At 41.0% G+C, this 21,165-nt stretch overlaps 3 protein-coding genes across 6 annotated transcripts; 2 read left to right on the top strand and 1 right to left on the bottom strand.

The window, feature by feature from the left end:
* Window positions 1-126: 126 nt before the first annotated feature.
* On the top strand, window positions 127-7,413 carry vps37a (VPS37A subunit of ESCRT-I). The gene is made up of 12 exons (XM_076728145.1): window positions 127-601; window positions 1,853-1,927; window positions 2,704-2,821; window positions 3,706-3,809; window positions 4,056-4,278; window positions 4,555-4,625; window positions 4,763-4,890; window positions 5,003-5,061; window positions 5,157-5,225; window positions 5,358-5,501; window positions 5,629-5,717; window positions 5,965-7,413. Exons 1-11 carry the CDS (start codon window positions 492-494, stop codon window positions 5,707-5,709), a joined length of 1,182 nt encoding a protein of 393 aa, XP_076584260.1. The 5' UTR covers window positions 127-491; the 3' UTR covers window positions 5,710-5,717; window positions 5,965-7,413.
* Window positions 7,414-8,410: 997 nt separating this feature from the next.
* On the top strand, window positions 8,411-12,735 carry nsmce1 (NSE1 component of SMC5/6 complex). 4 transcript variants are annotated; one of them, XM_076728149.1, is made up of 8 exons: window positions 8,411-8,507; window positions 8,898-9,029; window positions 9,462-9,583; window positions 10,070-10,147; window positions 10,324-10,470; window positions 11,467-11,554; window positions 12,255-12,322; window positions 12,561-12,735. In XM_076728149.1, exons 2-8 carry the CDS (start codon window positions 8,912-8,914, stop codon window positions 12,645-12,647), a joined length of 708 nt encoding a protein of 235 aa, XP_076584264.1. In that variant the 5' UTR covers window positions 8,411-8,507; window positions 8,898-8,911; the 3' UTR covers window positions 12,648-12,735. The 4 variants fall into 4 exon arrangements, with proteins under 4 accessions (XP_076584264.1, XP_076584263.1, XP_076584266.1 ...); XM_076728148.1 differs by having other exon boundaries at window positions 11,438-11,554; window positions 12,196-12,322; window positions 12,561-12,684; XM_076728151.1 differs by having other exon boundaries at window positions 11,438-11,554; window positions 12,561-12,684.
* Window positions 12,736-13,496: 761 nt separating this feature from the next.
* On the bottom strand, window positions 13,497-14,489 carry LOC143319818 (trace amine-associated receptor 13c-like). The gene has a single exon (XM_076729045.1). It carries the CDS (start codon window positions 14,487-14,489, stop codon window positions 13,497-13,499), a length of 993 nt encoding a protein of 330 aa, XP_076585160.1.
* Window positions 14,490-21,165: the final 6,676 nt, after the last annotated feature.

Below are 21,165 nucleotides of genomic sequence, written 5' to 3' on the forward strand. Positions count from 1 at the left end.
TTTTCACACATGCTAAATTTACATTTTTAAGTTTGCTCAAAATAAATTACATTTTTGTTATGCTTAGGAATCTTTATCGCGACAACATGAAAACAGGAAGTTACGCTTGACGTAGTCTTGCGTGACGTAATGCGTAAATAAGTTGATCTGGCTCCTGCTTACTCGAAAGGTTGTTGTTATTTAGCTACAATTATCTCTCGCCCTGGTAACAGTAATGAATGATATAATTACGAACAAAATCCTAGAGATAAAACGGAACTGACACTTCTGACACGGGAGGATATGCCATCTGATTTCGTAACGTAACATTAACTGTAACGGAAGCCTCGTGAGCACAACAAACCGAGTGTAGAGTCAGCTAACAGGCGTTAGCCGCACAGCTCTCCGCACCGTCTGCTGTTTATTCTCACTTTCTCTTCCATTTCGGTTTCGTCTTCAGTCGGCCATTAGATTCTGCCACCAAGTTCAGTCCGTGGTTTCGCCAGTAGAGGATGAACTGGTTTTTCTCCCAGTCCAAAGGCTCCGGACCTCTCCCTCCTCTGAACAGCCTACAGCAACAAAGACAGCGGCAGATCGACTCACTCAAAGCCGCTCATCCAAGGTAACAAACGGCAGCCGGACACCGAAAACCACGACCCAGACCCGGTGCTGCCGGTTAGCTTTTAACATTGACGTTATTTTTTTCGATGGGCAGTGGTTCCTGCTAATTTGACTGATGTTAATTGCTTTAACACATTGACTGAGTTGACATACTCTCAACCAATGTTTACTTGGCATAGCTAGCATGCTAGCTCACAGTCCAGTCACAAGAAGTACATTAGACTAAAAAATACCGTCTAGCTTCGTTTTTCGCACATTTGTCCCCGCGATTCTGTAAATATGTCTAAATGCCAGACGAGGCACACTCTACGTGAACCCAAAGCCATCCTCCACTGTGAACGGCCAATCTTTGCTAACCTTTCCTTGTAGCTAACTAGCTCGGTGTGGTAAGCAGGGCGCGTGTTAGCTAGCAAGCTAATCAAGTCAGCCAGTGAGAGCTATTTTAAGGAGTGATGACACAAGTCGCGGCTGACCTGCCATATCGTGTGATCATTCCAGTGTTTGACACGCCAACTTGTCACGCATGTAGTTTCGGGAGCAGCTTGCTAATTAGATGCGGAGATTAAAGTATTAGCCTTTGTTTACTTTCATGGAATCGCAGAGGCCACAACGCCTGGTGTGCTGTGGTGAATGCCGACCATGGTGTAGCAAAGTTGTAAAGGAATTATTGGATGGCAAAGAAAATGCGTACTGATCAAAGATTGTTTACTGGAACCGGTGTGAGGCCAAAGCATGGTGACATGCAGCTGTGGACAGCTGCATGTGAGGCTTTTGAGGCATAGAGGGGGTGGAGTATTGTGGATCAAACTGTAAGGCACAGATTGTTTCCAAAAGTAATGTTAGTTTTGGCATCAGCAGTACGATTTTAAAATAACGCTTATCTTACATAGATAGAAGTAGTTTGCCATAAATTTGACACATCCTCATGTCAGAAAAAGCTTTTACACAATGTAATACAGCTGTGAGGAAATGGAATTATTTGTGGTGATTGAGGCCTTGGCTGACAACTGTTTCCCTGCCAATCCACCGTAATCATGGTCCCATTTATTCAGAGCTGTGTTCTGCTTCATAACACTGCACATGCTAAATCCCTTACCCACCAAAAATGACTACATTTTCCATTTGTTGCACTTTGTAATGTTAATTATCTAAGAAGTGAAGTTAGAGGGTGAGGATTGGCCTCGTTTGTAAATGTACTGATCATGATTGCAGATGCAGATTGTGACCTTTCTGTGTTACCATTTCCCAACAGCCTGGCAGAGATCCAGAAGGATGTCGAGTACAGAATACCTTTCACAGTCAACAACTCCACCATTAGTGTTAACATGTGAGTACATCTTTGCAAATACAGCCACGGTGTTTAAGTATCACAAGCAGGCTGTGGGCTGGCTTCACGGTCACTCACACTGATTTTGGTTAGAAAATGAATTAATCACACGACAGCCTTGTTTCTTTCAACAAAACAAACAAAATCAACTAACACACTTGACAGGTTGAAATTACAAAAACATCGAATGGTAATCTTACACGAGTTCAAACTGCTATTGTAGGTAATTAATTGTTTGATTCCATATTTTTTCTGTTTCCAAACACAAATATATTCACGCGAGTAACAATACACACAAGAACAACAGGAATGATATATTTTTGAAACAACTCACAAATTGCAATGGCAGCATGGAGAGGCAGCGAAGAGACGATCCCAGCATTCCGTTGATGAAACCAAATCCAAAGCAGAGTCGTCCATTACACCAGAAACTAACTTAATATTGTCCTATTTCCATGAGACTGTTGAAGAAGAAAGACAAGAAGAGGCATTTAACTAAAAAAACATGTCTCACTGGCTTTAGTCCCGCAGCGTGAACAAGTAAAATTTTGTTTGTTCATGAGAGCTCTTAATGAAAACCACATTTCCTCCAGTGGTGCTGAGGCTTCCTATTTTTTCACATGTGAAACCTCAAAGAACTAGAGCAGAGTTAATCAGGAACAAATATACATATATATTACATTACCATAATACCTTATTACAGCATTAATTTACATCATGTATTTAGTATTCCTAAAAATTGAACTTATCATGCTGCTTCTTCTTTTTTCCTCTAGCCTGCTGCCTCCTCAGTTCCCCCAGGAGAAGCCGGTGGTTAGTGTCTACCCCCCTGTTGGTCATCATTTAGTCGACAGCAATAATGGCACCATGATCACCAGCCCCCTCATCACTAATGTAAGTAGTTGCCAGGGCTTTTGATTTTGATTAATTTAGTCATACTAGAGTTTTGGTGAGAGGCTTTGAGTTGATGGGGTTTGATGAGATTGAGGGTCTGTAACATAAAACTGGCTAATTTGTCGGCTGGGTTGTGAAATTGTCAAAAGTAGTACTATTATTATGTTGTTAAAGTAGTGGCGGAGGTTGGCAGACAATATTTTGAATGCTGACACTGTCTGGCTGTGTGTTTACTCCATTGTTAAAAATAGGCAGATTTCTTAATTTGTTAAGAGAAACCCAGTAAATTCAACACAGCACAGGGACAGAATCACAGTGTGGCAGGATGAAAACGGCAAGACCATTACTCATAGCTCTGACTACAACTGAAACTGAAATGAGTTAGACAAAATAAGTTGGTTCCTACAGCCGAACAGCAGAGAAGACTTGCTAACATGTGAGTAGCAAAGAATAACTGTGATCCCTCAGCACAGAGCCTGTCCTCTGACTGCCTCCTCAGTCCAAAAGCTCTGTTGAAAAAGGATTCAAGATATGATGTAAACGTGAAACACAGAGTTCTGAATCTGATCAGAACAGAGATCCAAGTGTGCATGTTAACATATTCATAAAGTATGACAGCTGGTGGTCAAAGCAAGGATAGGAGAAATGTGCTTACCGCTCAGCTGCATGGAAATGCAGGTTTTCCTGTAATTATGTAAATGTCTTCTCCTGATTTCTCCATGCAAACATAATGTTTGTCACCTGTAGCAGTGTCAACTTGTTTTTCTTCTCCTCTTGTTCTTGTTTAATTGAACTTCTTTTATTCTTTCATGCTGTGGTGTCATAAGTGATAATATTCTCACTTTCCTCTGAATGTTTCTGTTCTGTTGTTGTGTTTGTTGTAGTTTGGAATGCACTCTGATCTGGGGAAGGTCATTCAGAGTCTGCTGGACGAGTTTTGGAAGAGTCCTCCTGCCTTGATGTCCTCTGGCCCTGCTGGCTTTCCATAGTGAGTCTGCTCACACAGTTTCTTTAAACACGTCGAAGGCTTTGGCCCAAATAGGCACATTTAAAAAGTTCTGTGTAGTTCAAGGACAAGTTCGGTCCCTGGTTGCTTAAACTGAAGGTAGTGACTTACGTACTCATTGCAAATAAAACTAGTTAAGAAGCTTCTAAACGTGTTCTCTAGTAATACATTTCATGTATTTGTTATCCTGAAGTGAAATAATCTCATTTCCTCCCATGTTTGTCACAGCGGTATGTATAAGTCGTCAGGCATCACTCCGTACCCCACTCAGGCTTTCCACTATGGTCCTCGCCACGTGGGTCCCGGTCACACACCGCCTGCTGGTTCAGGCCCAGCTCCAGCTCCCATGCCTCACCCAGGGGTGGATAGTGCCCATGGGCCTCCTCGAGCTCCAGCCCCATACGGACTGATTTGTGACCTGCCACTGCCTGTTCCAACAGGAGACTCCCAGGTACACCTGAAGGTGTTAACATTTTAAAGAAACAGAGGGCTGTGATATGAGCAGTTTGAAAAGCAAATGTCAAGTCAAGCATCGACAGTTCGCAAAGCATCAGGCTCACTAATTTATATAAAAAAATGAATGATAAAAGGAAGAGCGACAACGTCTGACAGCCCAGGAAAGAAGCCGGTTTTCACTGATTGGCCGGCTTCAGATGAATCCAGCATCAGCATAGTCATAAATTCATTGTAGATTGTGACCTGTTTATACTCCTGCTGTGTGTTTCAGGCTGGACTGAATGGACACATGTACAAGATGCCTGAGATTCCCGAGTCTTTTCCTGAACTTTGTGACATGAAGTAAAGTATCAACTTAAAATGTCTTTTATTTGAGCTGAGAAAGCTCTCTTCCATACCCACGACATTAATGTTCTTGTTCTCTTACCCGCTGCTGTACATCTGCTCATGTCTGCCACCCTCTGTTGCGCCTCTTCTAGTCTGATCCAGTTGTCGAACATGTCTGAAAACGAGGATGTGTTATTGGAGTTCTTTGTGAGTTTGCCACAACTCAAACAGGTCACCAGTGATAAAGAAGAGCTGGTCAACAATATAGTGGACATGGCGAGTAAGTTCCCTTTCTGCATATCTATGAAGGTCTTGATGATTAACCTAGAAAGAGAAGTTAAGCTGCATTTGAGCTTTACTGAGATTTATGCATCTGTGTTTGTCGTGTGCAGAGAAAAACCTTCAGATGGAGCCACAGCTGGAAGGAAAAAGACAAGAAATGCTCTACAAGGTCAGATATTACACGCCCCCCCCATACAGAAACACAGCAAACATATTCACGCTATTGTCCAGCAGCTTGTGATGTGTGTTTTTGTCTGCTGACAGTACGAACAGCTGACTCAGATGAAATCGGCCTTTGAGACAAGGATGCAGAGACAGCATGAACTCAGTGAGGTGAGAGGCTCATGCTGATGCACTTTTGTGGATCCAAACTGCCTGTTTTATGTCATGGTTTTCAAAAAAAACCCACTTGCTTGAACAAAATTTCTCTCTCCCACTTTTTTTGTGTCTTCTCTCCCACACCAGAGCTGCAGTCTTAGCACCCTACAGGCTCGGTTAAAAGTTGCAGCCCACCAGGCCGAGGAGGAATCGGAGGAGACGGCTGAAAACTTCCTGGAGGGACGCACAGACATCGATGAATTCCTGACCAGCTTCATGGAGAAGAGAACGGTGAGAAGCCATAAGTGCAGTTATTTGTGGAAAGATGACCACGATGTGCTGTTGATGTAATCAGACGTGCAGTAATGTAACAGCTGAAGAGGAAACGTGTTTGGACTGCTTTTGTGTTATTCCACAGCTTTGCCACAGCAGAAGGGCCAAAGAGGAAAAGCTGCAACAGTCCATCAACACACATGGACCGTTTCCGACCAGCCACTAGAACACAAGGTACAACACACACACGCACACACACACACAAATTACAAATATATTTATCAAACAAAACACACAAGACAGTAACAGTCAGTGATTTGTCTCTTTGTGGAGGAAACCGGTGGTTCTCAGCTGACTGTTTCACAGCAGGCGGCCTTCATGGTTTTTGTTCTCCACTACACTTCCCTTTTTATTAGGCCAAAACTGGTTTGTCTTCATTTTCTCTTCATTCTGCTTCTCACTTCTCACATTTGGTCCTCAGGTTTGGTGTTTCCTCAGCCAACTGCTGCCAACTAAAAAAAGATAAAAGACATTTGAGGGGAGAAAAAGCACACTGAGTCAACAACGGGCACTTTGGAGACATGAGAAGACGGGGATGGCAATGATGGGCTCAAAAAAGAAGCCCACTGTGCCCAGATCTTAAAAAAGAAAAGAAAAGAAAAAAAAACAGCTGAAGCTGGATGGAGAAGCTATCAAGTCACCACACGAGGCCAAAACTGGGAGAATGAGTGACACGGCGTTTCCTACCACATTCATTTCTATTGCACATGCGGTTCGTCCAGTTTTGACTTGACGGTGGACAAAGAGTTTTGTTTCTTGGCAGAATTTCTGTCACGTTGCTCAATAAGAGAAACACCTGCATCTGTGTAGGGTGGCTGGTGATGTGAACACATTTGCAAGAAAGTAGGTATTGTTTAGGACAGTATTCCAATCTTACACTTTTTCATGCAGTGAGCAAGTAAATGTCACTATGAACTTCTCAGTAAAATGCTAATGTCAGTTTCTGTACTTCTCGCCTCTGAGATCATTGTCAGGTCCTTGCTTCATTATTCCTGAAAGCCTACTGGAGAGACAGAAGAACGACAGTATGTTTGCACTGCAGATCTCCTGTTTACATTGGAAAGGTAGTTACACATTACCTACACATCAACATGAAACTCAGCACTGGCAGTGTCACTTTAACAAGTCAAGGTAATCCTCTGACAAACGAAGCAAGGACCGGGCAGTGCTGTCAGGAGACCTTCAGCTCGGGCCTTTAAAGCTGAACTCTTTGCGGACAGCGGTTGGTGCTTTACGTGGGTGGCTGTACCACTTCAGTAATGTGCCTCAGTATCAGTGTGTTTGCACAAACATTAATAACTCAGCTCAACTTGCCAAGGCAATACTCTGATTCTCGTAACATTGTTGACACCATAACTGAGTTATCTACTGTATGTAAAAATCAAAGTCAACACAGTCCAAATATTTTTTTCTAATTGCTGTACTATGTGTTTGTGGGAGGCTTCAAAACCACAAACTATTTTAGACATTGACCAGTTTAACAAACATGATATAATCTGAGGTTACTTGGAAGTCAGAGCACCGCAAACTATGAACGGTTTAATCACACTGTTACATTAATGCTTTTACATGAGGTGAGTTATTCGTGTTTGTGTAAACATACTGATCGCGAGGAGCACCGTTATGGTATAACCAGCTAATTTCTGACACCATTTGAACTTGAAATTTTTGATTGAGAGCCTCAGAAGATTTGGCATAGTGTTTGGGGAATATTAGGGGAAATGCTGCAGTGGCATTGGATACTGTATTTAAATGTTAATAATAGGCTATATTGTAATCAAAGACTCAGACACCTTGTATTATATGTTCTTATTTAATTTGTTAGAGTAATAAATCATTTAGAATAAACCTTGTTTGCTTTACTTGCTTTAACTGTAACACTGTCTTCATTATAACAGAGACTCATGAAGTGTAAATACTCTTAACGTGTTTACCCACTCCACCCTCTTCCTTGTTAGTCTCATAACAAGCAAGATACTATCAACACTTGCACTGAACTTCACATTACAGCACTTTCTCATTGAATCCCACTAAATATTCCTCCTGCATAATATCAGCACTGTGCCTTGAGGGGATGTCTACAAGGGATTTGTTACAGGATCAGGGTTTATAATGGGATTTACACATGGTCCAAAACAAGTAATAAAGGAGATTATACATTGTGTCCCTTTAATAGTGGTGTTTAAGTGTGTACACTTAAAAAAAAACAAACAAACTGTTGCATAAAATCTACTCAGGTTTGATACAGACAGGCGCTGCAGAAGCACACGGGCTGAGGAGGAAATACTCATACTCAGCAGGTTTTATTGTTGTATGGAAAAGCCAAGCCAACACAGCAGAGGCCACTAAGCCTGAACTCAACAACTTACCCAAACTAACAACTGGATGTGAAACCTTGCAGATTGTGGCATTTCTACAAGCCAGTGACTTAAAGAGATAATGTATTTGTCCTGATAATATTAACCATACATTGTCTCTACACAGTTAAAAAAAAGAAAAGAAAAAAAAAGTTTTGGAGAACCACAGTGTCACCACTCCTGATTTACATTCATCCATGACATTTCTGCATTGGTTTACAAGAGGAAATTTTAATGTTTCAGAAATGAGCAATTAAACAAAAATAAGTGACATTATTTTCTGGATTTCCTTTTTCATTTTCCAAAGTCAGCAAATCATCAGATTTATGTGAGAAGTGTAGAAAAGTTTGAGTTAACATTGCTATGACTGTAAGATTGGGTGTACAATAAAATTAGTACAATAAAATAATCAGTGTTTTAAGAGAAAAGTATTTATTTTTGTTGTGTGGCGCGGTGCGCTTGATGATTTGTCTGGACCAGCAGGTGGCGGTAATACAACAAATAGCCTACAGCTACCGGAAATCGACGTAGAAGAAGAAGGAAGGCCGGGAAAAAGAATAACAACATATGAGTCTGTGAAGTATTCAAAATCTGAAACGCTGTAAAGGTAAACCGCAAATAACAGAGGTCTACTCTTAACTAACAAAACCTCCACGTTGGTGCAAGTTAGCAAACAGTTCAGATTTAGCGGACATTGTTGAAACACGTGTATGTTGTGTAGCGTTAACGTTAGCTAGCTAAGTTATCTGACAGCGGCTAACGCTGTCCACGCTCAGTAATTGTTATAAGATTGATTAAGTCGACACAAAGTTAATTTCTGTTTGCTTTGGTCACATATGTCGACAGCTGTCTCCTTTCTGTGGTCAGTTAGATCTCTGTGGGAGTCTGTTCGCTCTATTTGATGTTAGGTTTCAGTGCTTTTCTTTAACAACCATTTCCCAATATATCGTAAGTTGAAGACTGCTTACCTTCAGTATATTGTCTTCTGTGTGTCCAGGTCTGTCCAGAAACATGTCTCGGCAAATGGGAGACAGCCATCGAAGGTTTCTGCAGACCATGATGGCCAATGGCATCGTTGATGAACAAGGGGCAGAGACACTGCATCGATACTGTTGTGAAACACACAACAGTGAGTTATTTCACATATAAAAACTTTTAGCGCTGTTAATCCAGAATAACTCGACAGTTCATCTCTGAGTCAGGAGACAGGATTCACCTCGCAGGTGGAGGCCTATGCAAATCCTTCAGTGAAGGAATTACACTGTTTTATTTTTTTTAGCATTTTCAACTGAATTGTCCTGTACATGACCCACTTGAGCTGTATTTAAACGTCTTGGACACGACTTGATGTGTACATGATGTTGGGAATATGTAAGATTTTGGGTCAATAATTTGCTTTACAGTGGATTCAGGAAATGTAAATTAGACAGAAATCGCAATCTCCTTAAAAGTAGGTTCAGGTCATTTTCAGCGTCTGCATTTTACTTCCCTATGTATTAGCATATTCTTGAGATGAACAGACTTGTTCTTTTCTTCTCCTTTTTTTTTTTCTTTTGTGCAGCACAGCATGGCCCTGACAAGCTGGATGATTTCATTGATACCATCAACTCAAAGCTGCAGCCCCTGTTCATGCAGATTAGAAAAGGGATGTCTGAAGACACTGGTCACCAGTACTACGCCTTGGTTAGTAGATTTAATCACGACACTGGGCCCGTGCTCGTGTAACCTAATTAGTCACCTATTTAAAGTCTCAAAAATATTGTTTAGTAGGTCGAGGTAGCGAGTGCCACAGGACAAGAACCGGCGTGGTGACATCACAGACATGGGGGGCTGTGGAGCATTACAAACGAAGCTTCTATCGGCCTGCATGTTCTTCAAAGTCAAACATGCACCACGCTTCTCTCAACTTAGTCAAGGAAAACAAATAATGGTCTTTCAGAGGTTGTCATTTGTTTTTACCCTGCAATATTTGGCCAATTAAAATGATTAGATCTAAAAACAAATGTCTTCATCTACATCTACAAGACGCTGTTGGTTTTGTGATCTGAATGAAATTACAAGAAAGCATTTGTATATGTGTCAGTTTCAGTAGTTGTTCATCAGGGGGGTGAAAGACTCCTGACAACTGGGAGCCCTTGTTAACCACCGTCTCACTTTAATCCTGTCCAGGTAAACATGGCTGAGACAGAAGTAACCCGGATGTCGTTAGATTATGCTGACAATGAGCTGGAGCTGTTCAGGAAAACGGTGAGTCAATTTCACAGATGCAGAACGTGCAGAGTAACATTCTGTTGACACTTTTAATTTTGAAACACATATTTCTAGCAATGAGACACATGTCAGCAGTAATCTGTGTTGAGCCTCTTCAGAACCTGTTTCTCCACAGTAGAACGTGTGTCCTGACTCTAGCTGCTCTGATTCAGATGGACCTGATCGTGAGCTCTGACAATGGCAAGGCCTCCTCCACTGACATCCTGAACATCAGCGACACCCTGACCACCAAAAAACTGAAGAAGAGCGAGACGGAGCACCTCTTGAATCGACTCGTGCACGACAAATGGCTGAGTGAGGTAAAACACAGCACCTCAGTCAGAATTTCAAAATCAATTTTGTGTGGATCAGTGACTGTAAATAAAAACAGACAACATGTCTCCACTTCCTCCCACTGTACAAGAATTAAGCCAAAATATCCCAGATATGGGCAACAACATAACAACGACACAACAACATAACTTGGAACCGCAGTCCACCTGAATCAATCCCAGTTTAGTCTTATCTGTCATCATGATGTTAAACCCCCTTTTGGTAGCATCAGATCACTAAAGAAAAGCAAACTCATCAGAAAAATGAACACAGCCTTGTAAGAACTACCTAAAATGACAGAATTAATCTTTGGGAAAAATGTATTTAATGTGTACTTTGATATTTTAGATTTGTCCATGTCCCATCTGCTAACATCGTGGTGGTGACCTATACTGCAGCCAGCCACCAGGGGGTGATCAAAATGTTTTGGCTTCATGTTTAGGGAGCTGTCATGTCATCCATCTTTCTTGGTGTGGACAGAAATCTCAGTTTTTTGAGAGACACTTGAACACATTCACCTGTGTTACGCTAAGCTAACCTGCTGCCGACGCTAGCTTCATATCCACTGTACACACAGAAACTTGTTGTGTTAACTATGAAGTGCTTAGAAAAAGCTTTGTGCACGCTCACATTTAAGAGCTAGCAGTTAAAATACATCCTTAGTAGAGAGAGAAATCAGAACATTGATGTGAAAAAGTTTTGTGCTTCAATGAGGTGAAAGATGTCAAATACTGCTGCACAACAAGATGTTGACCAGATACAGATCTGACACTCGGTTATCATGTATGAAGCTTTCGTACATCTTCTCTAATCCAGACTTTGCCCTTCAAATCATGGACATCTAATTTAAATCATTTTGACCACTAAGTCTCTTTGCTGTCGTTCTTAACCACGTCTTGCTCCCACTTTGTCGCTCTGATTTGATGTGAGATTGATTTCTGTTCATCGATGTAGAATCGGGGTGAATACACTTTTTCCACCAGATGTATCATAGAGATGGAGCCGTACATTCGCACAGTGTATCAGGACCAGGTCAAAGTGTGCCACATCTGTCACAACATGGCTTTCCAGGTAAGTGTTTCCTGTGAGCCTTATCACCGTTATACCCTGTGACAAATACCTGAATGAAACCTATCCCATCTGTCATTTAGAAGCTTCCAGGTGCTAATTTCATTAAATCACTTCTAACTAGAGATGCTCTGCCTTACTGGTGAGAACTAGATTTTTATTTGAAGGTAGGCTACATTAGTTACATGATCACACTAATTGTTACTAAGAAAATAATCCTTACAGGCAGTTTTGTCATTGAAAAGCAGTCTGAAAAGTCAAAATCAGATTTTTTTCATTTAATAAGTAAACTAAATGAAATATTTGTACTGTTTGAAGCTATTAGCGAGATTAGCATCTGTAAAAACTAATTATAGTGTGAAGAAGCGAATCTCTTTAGAGGTGAGACTTCCTCTTCAGTAATTCCATTAATATAAATGACCAAGAATTAATCTTTTTAATCATATGATTTGATGATCTGCAGCACAAACAGACACAGTCAGTTCCATAAGTAATCCTGACGTATCCTGCTGCTTCAGCTCTGCTTAGCTTTTACTCTCTGTGTCATGTTGAGTCGTTGCGGATGCGTTCGGCTGATAGGTGACAAACCTCATCTATTCTTAACGAGTTTGCTCACAGTATTAAGCTCATGTTTTTTTCCCTAGTGCCAAATGTGTGAGAATCCTCTATGTGGCATTAAAATACACAACCCATGTGTGGCCAGATACTTCAAAGGAAGAACGGAGCCGCGGTGTCCAGCTTGTGATGACTTCTGGCCTCATGAAATCCCTGGTATTTATTGCTTATTTGTAGATATTTGCTCACATATATCAGACCGATAATAATTACATAGATGCTCATTAAAGTCCACTTGTTAGTATGGACTTGCTGCAAAGTAGGATACTGTTGTGATACATTATACTGATACTGCTTGAGTGTATATTAGTCTTGCTTTAGATATATTCATGAATATAATACAACATAGAGCAAGTCTGCTTGTTTCACATATTATTTACTGTGTTCATTGCAGAAGTCAGCCGGCCCCGCTCTCAGTCGAGAAGATGAGGACTTCAGCATCAAATCTCTTTTTTGTTTGTTAATTGTTTTATATTTATAACATAACTTTTTAATAAACCAAACATGATATAAATGACATAAATCCATTTGGTTATTCTTACAGAAGTGAATGAGAAAGTGTTCCACTGAAATGTCTTTAATATGTCTGCTTACACACAATTTTCATCAAAAACCAACATCAGTGTCTTTTCTTATTGTGCTCATTTTGTACATGCTGCATCTGAAGGAAGGAATAGAGGAAGGACATGAGCACTCACATGCAGAGCCACTTTCTCTCCTGCTTGTTCCCTTCAAGCTCAGTTCTGATGATAGTATTTGTCACAAAGTCCTTTGTGTAGTAACAACGCTGTGAATTGAGCATGAAGCAAACATCAAGTTCAGTCTGTTGAGGTCTATATAGGTTCAGAATTAAAGGTCAACAGTTACACTAATCATCTTTTATGTGTGTGCGTGTGTGGAAATGGTTGTATGCAAGTTCAGCTTGCTTAGTAAAACTATTATTACACCTTGGCTGCAACAAAGAGCCTTTTCAGTCCAGTGATAACTTTCTGGTTTAATCTACTAATAGTTTGGTCTCCAAAATGCTGAAAAAAAAAAAAAAAAGCAAGCCTAAAGTGACAAATTCAGATCCCCTTTTTTGTTTGACCAACCAACTAAAAGTCAAAAATATTCAGTTTACTACAATTTAAGACAAGAAAGGCAGAAAAGTCTCACATTTAAGAGCCTGAAATGAACAAATGTTTTGCATTATTGGTTCAGAAATGACAACTAGCACACTGCTGAGTCTAACTCCCAGACTAACATGCTGCTGAGAGAGACAGTTTGCTTTTTCTTTTGTTTATTCAGCTCTAACTTTCCAGGTGATAATGAGTCATGGAAAAAGTGACTTTTAAATGATATTTGCCTGAGAGGAGTCCTGCTCTAGTATCTTCAGGGTGACAATGAACTTGATGGCTTTTCTAAACCACGGATAGAAAAAAGCGTAAATGAGTGGATTCAAGCAAGAATTAAAGTACAGGAGCCAGGACACGATGGCCCAAGATGAAGCGCTGTTTGAGATGTCCTGCCCCACAAGAGAAGGGTAGTAATATGGACAGAAACTCATCAGAAACACCAGTATGACGACACCCAGAGTCCTGGCTGCTTTTTTCTCAGATTTCTTTGCAGTGACTCTAACTGTACCGCCGGCAACCATCGTAACATGAGACTGCAGTGCACGAGCCTGAGACACGGCCACGATGAACACTTTCGTATACAGAATGAGGATGACCGAGCAGGGGCCGATGAACGTGAACACGAGGTCGACGGTTCCAGAGATGTAGTTGATCACCACCAAACACTCCCCGTGGCAGGAGTTGTGTGCGTCTGGCTGCCTGAGATGGTCCTTTAAAATCAGCCCGTTGTAGAGAAGCGAGCAGGCCCAGCACAGGCACACACACACCTCCACCCTGCCGCGGGTGATTTTGCTGCTGTACTGCAGAGGATAACAGATAGCGACATAGCGGTCGATGGATATGAGCACCATGTTCCCTACAGAGGCCGAGGTGAGGGTGAAGCCGATAATGTAAGACAGGGCGCACATGAGGTCGCCCAGCAGCCAGCAGGTCTCAATGAAGCGCACCGACTCCACCGGCATCACCAGCAGCCCGACGAGCAGGTCAGAGATGGCCAGGGAGAGCAGGAGCAGGTTGGTGGGGGTGTGAAGCTGCCTGAAGTGGGAGATGGAGATGACAACCAGCAGGTTGAGAGCAACAGTGAGCACGGCGATGCAGGAGAGCAACGTGTAGAAGACAACGGCCTGAGAGTGAGGACGCATTAACCCCCTGCAGGAGGAGTTCAGGAGCTGAGGGTAGCAGAGCTCGACTCCCTCCGAGACGTCCATCATCCGCCGCTGAGGGGAGCTGATGGCCTGACCCTGCTGAGCTCCAGCGGCTCTCTGATCATACGATACGTAGTGCAGCTCACTTATCTCTGAGCGCGCTCCTCCTCAGCTCCCCAGTCGTCCTCTTCATCACCGTCAGCCTTTTTCCTTTTGTTTCTCCTCATCTTCCTCACCTCTCCCTTGCTTATTCCTCCCTCCTTCCTCCCCTTTTAATCCCACTGTTACATGATGTAACGTTTTAGTTTCATGCACCTGATGGAAAACTTTCCTGTTAAGGTTTTCTTAAAGTTCTGTTTGAGTCACCTCAGCTTACTTAGAGCCCTGAGGGGATCTGTGTTTGTCATCTGGTCATGTCAGTAATCCAAAGACATCAGTTAAGGCAACCAGTTACGACACAGAGACCTTACAGCAGTGATTTTCTGACTAAGGACATATCATATGATCATATCAAACTTGTACAAGCATAAAACCACTTTAGTTGAACCAAAGTCTACTAATGAGCGTACTATAGTTCTTGGTGTGATGATACTTATATACTGAGGTTTGCTCTCTGAACTCTGTAGTTTTTGGTTCACAGTTTCGATCATCACTCAAGTCATTGACGGGCTAACAGGATTCGCTGCTTCTCTCTGTTTTCTATCATTACATTTAGAATATTTTTGATATTATTTTGGATTTCAGGGCCTTGATACAGCACTTCTATCCAAAGCACTTTACAGGGGGCAGGAACATCAGGAGCAATTCACTGTTCACTGTTCAGCTCAACAACGCTTTGACATGTGGACAGGACCGAACTGTCAACACTGACATTAATGGAGGACCCATTCTACCTCCTCATTCACAGCTTGGATGGGCATTAACTCATCCAGGACCTCTTGGACTGCTTTTTTTTCTTTTGTTGACAAAGGGCTCCAAGCAGGTTCCCCCTTGATCACAGTCCAAGGTTCTCCTCAAACTTTCCCTCATATAGTTTTACTGCCCAGGCCAATGTTCATTTGGATATGCCACAGTAGAAAGAGCACAGGGGTAAATATCAGTTTAATGGTATTCATTTAGCTGCTTCAGTTTCAGGGTTGATTTTGTGCAAGCTGCCTCACTCTAGTCCATGGTGGGAGACTTTGACCAATCACAGGATGTATTAGAGATGGATGAAAGCCTAGGCAGGAGGTTTTGTATTGTGTATGTTCAGCTGTGGCCTACTTCAACCATTCTTTGAGTCACCTGTCTTTACTGTATGAATGATATCCAGAGAGGGTTTTCCTGAGATACAGCCTCTCTAAAGCAGTTGCCATTAAAATACATTTCAGTTTGCATTATCTGTGCTGTTGAGTGTAAAAGTTGTAGCAGTACATCCTCGACCTTCAATTGAAAAGAGAGTTTCAGGAATTAATGTGCAGTTATGAGCTGAGTTTACTGATTTGAAACTGTTAGTCAAATATGTACTTTACTCTAACCTTCAACCTGCTTTCAGTTTCTCTCTGAGCCCCTCATTGAGGCGTATTCGTGCTTATGTTCCCCTTTTTAACAGTTTACCATCAAGTTGTTGAATCACAGAAAGTTGCATTTACTCCTTTCTTTGACATTAGACCTTCTGACTGTCACAAACAAGTACATCCGTGTTTTCTGCTCCAGCTGCGGTCCTGGTTCAGGTGTGTAAAGGGGATGTGGTTGCATCATGTGTTGATGTGAAAGTGTGCTCATTAACACCTTTGACTGGAATTCAGTTGTGGGTTAACGTGTTATCGAACATTATTACGAGGTGTCAGCCTGTCCCTCTGCTACACAACACAGCGACTATCATGTTTGTGTTTTTATGTTGAAACTAATGTGTCCTCTGAGGTACCGACGACTTTGATGAGTTTATGAGCGCCGGTCCTGAATAATAGTTAGTTTACCCTTGTTGAGGTCAACTGATGTAATTATTAGAGATTATGTTGTTTTTCTTGCCATAGATCCACGTGAGTTATTTATCTATTTATTTATTTTACATGTTTCTGTTGTTACAGGTACCATGTATCAGAGGGCAGTTTTGTATATTTTTACCATTTATCTTAAGACCGTCATTACTGCTAGTTTGACAGAATTAGATTTTGCATCAAGAAATTCATCACTGTCTAATAAAATATGATAAATTGTTAAATTAATTGAAACTAACCAGTTGTAAATGGGATATCACACCCCAAAGTATCACCATTTAGTGGTGTTTAATTTAACTTTCTCAGCTGTAAATGCTGTATAAGTAGATTTTCTGCTAAATGGTCAAGAACCATGTGAATCCAGTTCAGACTGCTTGTGATGGGCTGTGCTTTCATCTCTTTCTTTACTTCTTAGGAGGGAATTCTGAACACAATTTTAACCAATTAATCATATTGATATTAGAGATTTTCCTGATTTGACACAGTTTAAATGGATAATTGAATTCACGTGTTATTGATCAGTTCATTAATATTGTCAGTTTATGGCACTAAATCCAGTTCAGTCATCATGTAGACCTTTTATCTAGTGTTTGTCTTTGTGCTTTTGTCCTTACCTCAAAGATCACATTTTCTCTCATGGCTTATTTCTGGTTTCATTCACATTGGAGACTTAGAAAGCAACACATTCTTTGCAACATATCGGGTAGAATAGTACAATCTGTTTCTGTTGGCAGAGCCGGATTATTTATTTGCTAACACAGAAAAACGAAGAGTGTTTATTAAGTCCTTAGTACATAATGACTTCATATGGAATTGATGAGTCGTTCATTATTAACAGATTTGTCAATTCTATCCTTGATGTAGGTTATGAGTTCATATCAAACTGGTCGCCTGCATCATTAATAATGTCGTTACTCACATCTTGTCTTGTCTCTTATGTATTTTAGATGAAAAAGCTTCACTGAGACTTAATTTATTACATTTATTTCTTATTAATCATTAACAGACAATGTAACATTGAATAAAACATTAACTCACAATTAACATCTTGACACTAATGTATTTGCTGGCATTAAAAATCCTTTACAGAATGTAAATATTCCTAAATTATTTATCAATATTTAGTTTAATATTCACATCAGTAGACAATCATTTACTCATCACTGAATGTCCAGTTGTCTGATGCATAAAATACAGTCCCATGTTGGATCGCTCTCATCACTGATGTGCTGCTGCCATCTGTTGATGATGAATAACAGCTGATCCAGAGACGCATCACACTGTGAACTGTTCGCTGGTTGAAAACTTGCAGTGAGATCTGATGCTGATAACCAAACCTGCACCAGCAGAAACTCGGCCCCTGTTGAGCTCAGTGGTTGTGTGGCTCGTCAGACACTAGATGGCGCTGCTGGTAAAGGAGTTGGCACTTCTGTAGCTTTAACGACTTCTAGCACTTTGCTCCTAGAAGTTTTACACAAAAGAGACCCAGTTAAAACATCAAGTGCATGAGAAGACATTTCTGCCACATCAGTTTTATGCTTACATACTTTATGTTTCTTTAGGTTTTTTCCATCACTTTTATTTTTACTTCCCCACTGAAGTTCATCACCCACATGGCTCATAGAAATACAGTATCTTGTACTTAGTGGCCTGTGCTGGTTAAAGCTTAAAGAAGAGACTTCATAACTCACATTATGAGGTGAGTTACAAAATGTCCAGCGGACAAACTGTAGACAAATCATTCAGAACTCTTAGTTTTATGAAGTGAAAATATATTGTTGATGATTTAAACTTCATACCTGAAAATCATCCAATGGATGCAAACAACTTAGGATTCTCTGATAAATCCTAATAAGTCCTTTTGTCTTGTTTTTATTAAGATGATAAAAGAAAATAAATAATATTGTAATGAGGTTGTAGAACCTCACTGCAGTACACTGTAGTTTACTGCACACTTCACATAAACACGTGTTGTACTCCTTTTATTACCATATGTCTTATTTGTATATTTGTCATTGTACTTATGTGTTTACTGATATTTAGAATTCTGTGTGCCACATGATCAGCCTCAGTTGTCATATCCCAAAAATCAGAGGTGCGACAGCCACCATGACCTTGTTTGTTTTTTAACATTGGTGCAGTCATACTGTAGGACAAGGAGCGAATGCTGAGAGGGACACAGAATTGAACAGAGACAGAGACAGATGGGTATTTTTAGTGAGCGTGGATAGGTTCAATCCTTCAGTGGGAAGAGGGCGATGTTCTGTCCTCAGTCGAGGAGGGAACACATGGACAGTCAGGGCTTCGCTGAGCCAGAGGAGGTGAGTGAAGGTCGGGTGGCAGAGGAGAGCTGTGCAGGAGCTACTGTGTAAAGGACTTGATAGATCCTGCTGCAGTATCAGTCTTTGAGCTGAGTGTCTTGTGTGTCCCTGGAGACCTTGTACATTAGGTTGCCTTCATTTGCTGTATCAGTCACTGGCCTGTTCAGATGGAGTCTAGAATGAGGGTCTTCATTTTTCCTTTAAATAAAGTGCTGCATCGTCAAAGGCCTGCAGCACTGCGCATTTTCATTTCAGTCAATAAATGAACGAGTCAGCCTGCTCTCACTGAAAATCTGCATTTATTTGTGTAAAAATAAATATAATATTTAACATCTGATGGGGAGCAGACACTCAGCGCATTAGAAAATTAATGACCAGGAAGCTTTAACCAAAAGAATTTATTCTAACAACACCAAACAACTCAAAGAAAAAAATCTATACAGATTTGTAGTTAAAGTTAATGCCCGTGAGAAAACCCTGGAGACACTGTGCTTTCATTGTTTATGGTGAGCACCAATGTCTGTTCGTTTTCCTTCAACCACATCGTGATCGCTCTGCCTCAAATAAAACGACACCAAAGCTTCAAATCCGCAGTCGGTTGAAATGTTTCTGAGCGAGAAGAAAGTGCGGTGGGAGCCTGTGGAGTCACCGTATTTATGAATTTGACAACTTTCAGGAGGAAAAGTCTGTTTCTGTTGGTTTATATTATAAAACTGTAAAAACGAAACAAAAGAATTCAAATATTTTCACCGGTTATCAGAATGAAAACATTTTTATTTATTGTAGTGCTTTTACTTTGGTCTCCCTCGACCTTCAAATGTCAAAACTCACTTTGCCAACCAATTTCCTGCAAAATAGTTTTGGTACTCTTGGGTAACTGTAGGAGATTTTTTCTCATGTAGCACATCCCTGGAAAACCTTAAAACTAAATTAGCATTAACAGCAGTATGTGACTCGGCTTCAACGGAGTGCTTTTAGTTTGTAGGCTGATTCGTTTTTTAATGCTCTCAATTGAACAAATGTGACAAATGACTCAGCGAGTGTTTAGTAGACTTTTCAGTTCAAAATATAAACAAGGATAATATAATTATTGTTATGACACAAACAGAATATTGTAATGTAAAACCACATTTCACCACAGCCTGAACATGTAAGGTAATGATATAATAAATTGATTAAGGAGTGGGACGATCACGATTGTGTAAAGTTGAAGAGTAATGAATTTTTAAAATAACAAATTTTAATATGTCAAATGATCAAATCTAGAATGTCTCATAAACACACACACACACACACACACACACACACACACACACACACAAACAAACATGGCCACACATTAACATGCCTGGTTTCCCCCAGTTTTTCCTCCACACACAGCGGCCTAATTGATTCTCATTTTAATTATGTTGACCCAGACTCCATCTCTCTTCTTCACTGACAACAAAACCAGCGCAGGCCAGCAGTCTGCCTCTCACACTGTGAGGATGACACCTCCGTCTCCTCACAGAGGAACGAGTGGAGGATCCACTTTGATGTCACTCCCCCGCAAAGGAAAGGTCAAAATAATAAATGTAGGCCCAATTGATGGGTTGGCAGGGGGGCGCGGGGGTTTCAGGGCTGATTTTTGGACGAGTGCTCCCCTAAAGGCATAATGAATTCATACAGTCAGCCACAGCCAAAGAGGAAAACAGCATGGGTCCTCTTTCCATGAAAAGGTTGATCTAAATCTGCAGACGAGCCTGGCTCCTTCTTCCCACTCATTCTCCAGCACATCGCTCTCTGCACTCTCTCTCTCCCTCTCTCAAACATACGCTTGTTTCACACACACAGACGCGCACACACACACTCGTATGAATAAATACTCAATAAGTATCTGTCTCTCTCTCTGACACACACCTCTGCATATGCATCGCCTCCTCCACACCTTCACTGGGAGAAATGAACCGCATCACCATGGATCAAAAACCTCTCAATAAGCTTCACCACCTAACTCTTCCTCACAGCAAGACGTCTTTGATTCAAGAGTCAGTAACCCAGAAATACACAGACGCTTGAATATGCCTTTGAAGACTCCTCGGGTCATCCTGGTCACAGTATATCTGTTAGTAGATTAAAGGTAACCAAGCCACACTGTGTCTGCTGGCCCTTGACCTTCTGTCCATCGTTACAAAGTCCAGTTTTGCAGCCGGAGAACTTGATTTTAAATCGTAAAAAAATATCCCAACCTTCACAAAAATGCTAAATACAATGAGGCTGAATTACAGGTAAATGAGAATAAAGACAGTATTTGCATTGCATCTATAGGCATCACAGTTAAAAATTCACAGCAGGTTTAGTGTGAATATTTCACTTAATTGGAAATCTTTTGGTAAGTAGTAATACTGCAAAGTACTCAATTCATAAGGGTGGCATTAGCCGCAAAATGTACTTCAGGTA

The sequence above is a fragment of the Chaetodon auriga genome, chromosome 4 (assembly GCF_051107435.1).
Source record: "Chaetodon auriga isolate fChaAug3 chromosome 4, fChaAug3.hap1, whole genome shotgun sequence".
Lineage (NCBI taxonomy): Eukaryota > Metazoa > Chordata > Actinopteri > Chaetodontiformes > Chaetodontidae > Chaetodon > Chaetodon auriga.

Coding starts and splice junctions, on each gene's coding strand:
- nsmce1 (XM_076728148.1), top strand. CDS start 8,912: ATGTCTCGGCAAATGGGAGACAGCCATCGAAGGTTTCTGCAGACCATG. Junction 9,584..10,069: donor GTCACCAGTACTACGCCTTG/GTTAGTAGATTT, acceptor AATCCTGTCCAG/GTAAACATGGCTGAGACAGA. Junction 10,148..10,323: donor TGGAGCTGTTCAGGAAAACG/GTGAGTCAATTT, acceptor GCTCTGATTCAG/ATGGACCTGATCGTGAGCTC.
- vps37a (XM_076728145.1), top strand. CDS start 492: ATGAACTGGTTTTTCTCCCAGTCCAAAGGCTCCGGACCTCTCCCTCCT. Junction 4,626..4,762: donor CCTGAACTTTGTGACATGAA/GTAAAGTATCAA, acceptor CGCCTCTTCTAG/TCTGATCCAGTTGTCGAACA. Junction 5,062..5,156: donor GACAAGAAATGCTCTACAAG/GTCAGATATTAC, acceptor GTCTGCTGACAG/TACGAACAGCTGACTCAGAT.
- LOC143319818 (XM_076729045.1), bottom strand. CDS start 14,489: ATGGACGTCTCGGAGGGAGTCGAGCTCTGCTACCCTCAGCTCCTGAAC.